This window comes from Lichenostomus cassidix, chromosome 23 (genome assembly GCF_008360975.1).
Source record: "Lichenostomus cassidix isolate B80296 chromosome 23, HeHo_3.0, whole genome shotgun sequence".
Taxonomy (NCBI): Eukaryota; Metazoa; Chordata; class Aves; order Passeriformes; family Meliphagidae; genus Lichenostomus; species Lichenostomus cassidix.
Window position 1 is genome coordinate 3,763,128 of NC_139503.1, and position 7,048 is coordinate 3,770,175.

Consider the following 7,048-nt stretch of genomic DNA (forward strand, 5'->3'; position numbering starts at 1 on the left):
CAGGTCATTCCAGCCAACAGTAGTGCCAGAAAAATCACCACACAGCCAAACCTGAAGCTCATTTGGTAATTCCCTGAAAAAAACAATGGGAAAGCTCCCCAGGGAGACAGACCCAAGGTAAAAGTAGTCCTGTAAGCCAGGTGAGCTTGTTTTGTAAAGGAGCCCAAAGAAAACCACAAGCTCACAGCAAGATCTAGAAACAGGACCAGTACCTGTCAGCATGCAGTCTCCATGTGCTTCAGAGTCAACCCTCACCATAAACATTTCCATACCAGTGGAAATGAGTGAAGGAATTGTTTCTGACAGCTGTGTAAAAAGCATTTTAAACACACTGTAATCAAACCTCTTCCTTCTAGCATACAAAAAAAGACAAGGCTCTTGGCACTTCCTAAATTACAATGACTTTATTTTTCAAGGTATTTTTAATATAAAACAATGCCACAAGTCTAAGGGGCTTACTAGAAAGTGACTCTATGAAGTATTCTTGAAATTTATATTCATGCACATACAAAATCCTGACAATGAAGAAGTCAGAGCTGCTGCCACATCCAGTCTCTCTGCAGATGTGTGATCCTTTACCTGGGGACATCTACAGCAGCCCTTGGCGCTTCAGATCTTCGTAGGTCTTTTTATTCACCACGTTCCCACTGGAATCCTCATATTCCTCCTGCAACAGAACCAACAGTTTAGAGACAGAACTCTAATGTTAGCTCCAAGAGCAGCCACTGAACACGAGCACCCTGCCAGAACCTCTGTGCAGGAAGGCAGGCAGTGGATCTGCCAGCAGGTCCTGGCAGAAGAGCTCATCCAAAGCCAAAGTCATTACAGGTTGTACTACAGGTTTTACTTCCCACAATTGCCCTGCACACTGTTGAAAAATGGCTTTGGGACAGAAGTTTAGGAAAAGGCACCAGTGTCAGCAAGGACAGTGCTGACACCCAGGAACAAGGGGCTCCCATGGACACCAAATGCCTCTCACTGCTCACCTCTGTATCGGGCTGCCACCTCTCTGAAGCCTTCTGCTGTTTCAGCTTTGCCCACACTGCAAACACAAAGTCAAACAGGATCTATGCCACTTCCCTTGAGATAGTTGTTTTTAATCCAGTAAAATACACACATGAGCTTTTTCCCCTCCCTTCTTTTAAAATGCTGTCACTTCAGCAGTCCAGAAAAGTATCTAACATCCACTGCAAAGTTATCATTGCTCAAAGAAAGGCACAGAACTGCAGCAAACAAATCTTTTAAACAGATTGCTCAGGATGGGACATGAGACCCACCAGGTCCAAAGCCACGCCTTCAGAAAAGGTGCTGTTCTTAAACGTGTTCACTGTTCTGCCATCTTACTTACACGAGACTGCATCCTCAATCTGTGTGACGTTGGCAAAGTGTGCTGTGTTGGGAATGCCCAGGCACCGCATCCCGTGGGCATGTCTCCACTCCTGGGGAGAGAGATGAGGTCAGTGTGAGAGGGAACACCACGTCCTCCACAACACCACAGCCTCCACAACGCCCAAGAGCACAAAACACATTAACATCTGAACAGGGTGCAACACATACTATCAAAGTACTAATCTACCAGTCCTCTATAAAAATATTTTCTTGTCTTGTAGACAGTAATACCACCCCAGCCATCAGCAGGCACCATGCACCCATCAGACCTGAGCACTGCAATGGGCGCAAACAGGCAGGGATAGTACAGCATCAGCAAAAGAGATCTCCACGTGCCCAACATGATCTCTGCGTCCAACTGCATGGCTCTGCAACACCAGCCCAGCCCCACACATCAAAAGTGGCAGAAGTACTGCTCAGGGACCCCAGGGACTCAGCAGTGACTCATTACAATGGCTGTGTGAAGCCAGCAGGGCTGTTCCTGCAGTGAATGTCACTTACTGCGAAGTGCCGCTGGAATGCCTTGGGCCCTCGGTAGGTGTAGTTACCACAAATCTCACAGTTGTAGTTGATGTTCAAACCATGCAGTTTATACAACCAGTAAGGGATAGGCTGCAAGGAGAAATGAGGATTAGGTCACAGGAGCAGCATGGAGTCAGTGAGCTCTCCCACTTCTCCAGGCCTGGTAGTCTTAGTTACCTTCCCATCCCAGCCAAGAGGCAGATTTTTAGGGTTATAAATTATTTCATTTTCTTCATCTTCGCTCTCACTCTCACTGATCTGCTCTTCTTCCTCCTCCTCCCTCTCCTCCCCTGTCCGTGCCTGCTTACGCTGCACGTTCTCATGGGTGAGGTGTCTTTGTTCCTGGAGTGAGACAAGAGATTTTCCACACACCGTGAGAGCAAAAAGGTCAGAGCAAAAAGGTCAGAGCAAACTCTTGTAGAGAGAAAACTTCCTCAGAGTACAGAGAGAGGAAACAGAAGAGCAGTGTGAAACAGAGAACTCCCACCTCACTCAGCCAAACTTCAGTTTTTAGTACTCTGACATTTTGTACTTGAAAAGAATGAACCCTTTTATAATCTATTAGCATTTCCAATGTTACTACTGCAGCAGCCATCCTCCTGAAAACAATCCCCCAAAACTGAAGGCAAGGAGCATGGCAGAACAAGTAAAAGTCTGCAATACTGTGTGACTCATGCACAAAATAGATGTGGTGCAATGAAAGCACTAGGTAAAGATGAGGCCAACCTTCCAGTCACTACTTGACAGCTCTGAAATAAAAACCTCACACCAAAATAAAATCCTTACCCCAAGAACTTCCACATATTCATAAATCTGAGCTTCCAGGAATGCAAGATCTTTATTTCTTTCAGTGTCTCTGAAACAGATGAGGTATCTTCATTAAACGCACAAGTTCAGCACTATTTGGTCCAACATGAAAAGCTTCTAATACTCCAAAAATCTCTGTCCTAACCACACAAGAGTGGTAACTATAGAACACTCCTCATCCAAGAGGAGAGAACATCGCCAGCCTCAGAATGACCTCCTAAGAACTCACCTTTTGCTTCCTTTTGTCTTTGGATTCTTAGCAAACAAGGAAGGATCAAGAGCTTCCAGGGATTTGCCTTTAGTGCTAAAAAGCCTCTGAGCACGCTCCTCCAGAGTCCTGCAGAAAAGCAAGAAGGGGATTAGTCTAGACCACAGTTTTACATTTCCTGAGAATTTGTTTCATGAATTCATGAAACAAAATTTTAAATGCAGCTTTTAGGAAAGAATGAGATTCCTTTTATCTTTGTCTTTATTCCTCAAGTCAAAGTCTTCTGTACCAGAGACTCCCATACAGGACCTGTTCAGAGCAGCAGATCCCAGTACCCCCTGCTTGGTTCTTAATGTTTTATCTTTCAAACATCACTAAGGTAATTCTAGTACAACAGAGACAACCACAAAAGTATCCCAGAAAGAAATGTGATACAGGAAGACCTCAGAAACTGAAAGGGACTTTACAAAAACTGCACCTTACCCACCACACTTCAGCCCCAGAGCCAGCAAAGCTGATTTTAACCTGTCCAGTCCCAGGGAAGCCAATTCCTGTTCAAATAAATAAACCACTGTAAGAGACAAGCTGTTCAATATGGATAAGAGTCCACTTTAGCTTATTAATGAAGGAAAAACCCTGATGACATGGTATTCAAGAAAGGACTGTCAACAGTCCTTTTCTTATTGGAAAATGAGGAATGTGACAAATCTAACCAGGTCTTTCAAGTTACATTGCTCAATGGGAGAAATTAAATCATCAGCACCCAGAAAACACAGAGCCAGGGAAGAAAACAGAGCACTAAATTACACAAAGAAACCAAATGACTGAACTTCCACCTGCTCAAAATGTGGCAGTAAGTGCAGAGCACTGGAAACATACCTCCCAGGAGGAGAAGGCCGAGAGGTCCAGGTGGGCACCAGCGTGGGTGAGGGCACTGCTGGTCTCTTTCTGCCAAAAAAACCACATGCAAGAGCTGCATGACATGCTACAACACTTCTGGCCATAAAACATTTTCACCTCAAGAAAAGCAGTTCGTTTCACAGAGGAAAATTCTCTTACTAAACCAAAAATGGAACAGTAAAGATGCAAAATGAGCCAACCTGAAACAATGTTGATTTTAAACCAGTTATGCTGGGTTTTAAACTCAGGCCAGTATCAGCCTGCACGCTGGTGACACAGAGCTGCAGCCCTCACTGTCATGGTCACCCCCAGCAATGACTTTACACAAATGACCCACACAGCCCCCTCACAAACACAGGAGCATCACCCAGGCTCAGGCTGCTCACCGGCCAGCCAGGGAAGGTGCCATTCTCCCACTTCTTCTCAAACTCCGTCTGAATTTTCCCAAAAAGTTCATTCTGGTCCAGTAATGGTTTCACTCGGTCTGTGTAATCCTGCAGGTACTCAAGGAGCATCTCAAGATACCTGGAGGGGAATCATTAGCACAGGTAATTCACTATCACCCTTTAATCACACATCTTTGGACAGTGCTGCAGAGGGATGTGACCCAGGAAAGGGGAGTTTTCCACACAGGATTTCTTGACACAGCAGTTCCAAGGGTAAAGTAAAGCCTTTCCTCAGAGCCAAATGTGGCTCTCCACATCTCTGCTGTGCTGCATGTTTGCTTGGGGCTCAGAGACCCAATTTATGTGAGTTAAGTTTGGCTGTTAATTATAATTTTAGCAGCTGAACACTTCAGAAGCAAATTCCTTCTCACCCATGAAGGAAGCAGGCAGGCAAACAGGCTCACCTCTTATATTCAGCATTCTTTCTCTCCTTGGGAATATCGAAGAGTTGGTCAAACGTGGATAAGTAAGTGATATAATCCAATTTCTATAAACAGAAAGTCTGAGTCAGAGTTCACACACAGCCAAATTAACATCCAGTTCCCAGAAAAGAGAAGCCCCAGCCTGTGCAGGGCCTGGGGATCCCTGACACAGCAAGGATTGGAGGTGCCCAAGCCCAGCAGCCTCTCACCTCTGATGATTTCAGGTTGATGTACTTGAGGTAACAATCATGCAGATCCAAGTACCGTCCATACCCTTCCTCATCTGTGAACTCCACCAGATCTGTAGGAAAGACCATAAAAATCTTTATTATGAGCTTAATATTCCCTATATATTATACAATTGTTTCTGAACTAGAAAAGGATTAGCTGTGAAGTCATTTATGCTTAAGGAAGGCATTACAAAGCCTTGGACATTCATTGAGCAGCTCCAACTGCTGTTCTGTGCAAGCACCAGAATATTCCTCAGGGAACATTCCAGGGACTGCAGTTCAGAAGAATTTAGATGACAGAAGAATTTTCAGAAGTCATTTAGTAAAAGGGAAGTGGGGCCCTGAAACATGCAAAGCAGATCAAACAACCTATTAAATAATTCCAGAGCTCAAGCAAACTACTAACTTACTCTGAGCTTCTTCACTCGGGTTGTCTCTGGCCTTCAGCAGCTCCTCAAACTCCACTGACATAGGAACACAGATCTGCATGGGCAGACACAAGTCACACAGTGATTTACTTCAGCTCCTGTCCCAGCATAACTAATATAAAATCACAGGAGGTGGCAAATACCCAAACTGCAAACAGAAAAGGGACTCAAAGCTTTGTCACCTTTCTTTCTGCACAAAGGCAAAAGTGTGGCTTTAGCCAACAGGAGAAAGGTGAGATCTGACCCCAAATCAGCTGAACATTCCCTAGCAGGGGAGAGGGTGAGTGTCCTGCACTGCTCCCTCACATGCTGCCTGACCCTGAGCATCTATGCTCAAGTGACTGCTGAGTGTTCTCAGTACTTGTATGTTCAGGCAATTAAACTGGGGAAACAAAAGCTCTGTTTCCTGTAGGGATGAGATCCAACAAAGCACATCTCACCTGTTCCTATGGAGCAGATAACTACTCACCTCATTTGGGTGCTTCCGGTGAAATTCCTTAATTTGCTTCAATCTGTTGTAAAACTCTGCGAATTCATTTGGCCCAGAAATGGCACTGAGCTCTTCCTTACGTAGGCTACGAGTTCATGGACAGGAACAGACAACGAGGGGAAGAGAACACAAGGTGATGCTAACACATCCTTAGATCTATGATGCAGTGCCTGAGTGCAAACCTCCGAGTCAAGGGGACCTCCCAGCCCACCTGGCTCAGGGTCACATCCTCTGCACATACTGCAGCCCCTGGCAACCCCCCGGGGCAGCCAGAGCCTCCCAGCACAGACACTTCCCATGTGCACTCAGGTCCTGCTCTGCGTTTAGCCGCCACATCTCGATTCGTGTGTTGCTCCTTAGGTATTTACATGACTTGCCACAGCGCCAAGCTCCTCAGCAGCAGGACACGCTCACACACACACACACACGAGGGCCGCGGGCACACTCACCCGTCCTTGTCGTCGTACAGGTCGCGCAGGTTGCCGCTCACCTCCATGTACCTCTGCGGAACAAAGACAGGCCCGAGCGCCGCAAACCCGTTAGCCTCGCTCGGTGCCGGGCTCCCGGCCGCCCGCAGCCCCTCTCCCGCCCCGGAGCACTCACGTCCTGCATGGCCCGGGTGCGGTGGTCCGAGTTGATCTGGTCGCGGAGCTGCGGGGAGAGGAGAAGCGAGGCGGTGAGAACGGGCCCGGCAGGCAGCCACCCGCACCCCCCGCGGCCCGCGGCGCACCGTGGACTTCTTGGTGAGCATCTCCTTCACCATCACGTCCATCAGCCGCTCCCGCTCCTCATGGTATCGCCGCTGCTGCTCCAGGATCGTCTCCATCCCGCGCAGGGCCGCACCGCCGGAAAGGCACCGCTCCGCACTTCCTGCTGTGGCCGCGCAAGGCTCCGGGCTGCCCGAGCCGCGCGGGAAGGTTCCGGGCGGCGGCGGAGCCCCGGGGCGGCCGGCAGGAGGCGGCTGAGGCCTGGCCGGGCTAGCAGCGCCCTGAGGAGCACCGCGCCGGGCCCGAGCCTGGGCTGTGTCCGAGCCTGGGCTGTGTCCGAGCCTGGGCAGTGTCCGAGCCTGGGCAGTGTCCGAGCCTGGGCAGTGTCCGAGCCTGGGCAGTGTCCGGGAGCGCTGCTCGGTGGCTCTGAGCAGCCCGAGATGCCGGTTGGGATTTGCGGCCAGCGCTGCCCCAGCCTGGAGGCGCAGCGGCCTCTCTG

The 7,048-nt window shown here is 48.5% G+C and overlaps 1 protein-coding gene across 1 annotated transcript; it reads right to left on the reverse strand.

The window, feature by feature from the left end:
- Positions 1-385: 385 nt before the first annotated feature.
- SF3A3 (splicing factor 3a subunit 3) lies at positions 386-6,791 on the reverse strand. Its single transcript, XM_085081124.1, has 17 exons — positions 6,573-6,791; positions 6,446-6,493; positions 6,292-6,344; positions 5,822-5,927; positions 5,335-5,407; positions 4,904-4,995; positions 4,677-4,759; positions 4,213-4,351; positions 3,806-3,874; positions 3,410-3,477; positions 2,948-3,055; positions 2,698-2,767; positions 2,089-2,253; positions 1,891-2,001; positions 1,349-1,439; positions 987-1,042; positions 386-667 (listed from the first exon to the last, which is right to left on the reverse strand). The coding sequence occupies exons 1-17, from the start codon at positions 6,666-6,668 to the stop codon at positions 590-592; spliced, it is 1,506 nt and encodes a 501-aa protein (XP_084937250.1). The 5' UTR covers positions 6,669-6,791; the 3' UTR covers positions 386-589.
- Between the last annotated feature and the right edge of the window lie 257 nt (positions 6,792-7,048).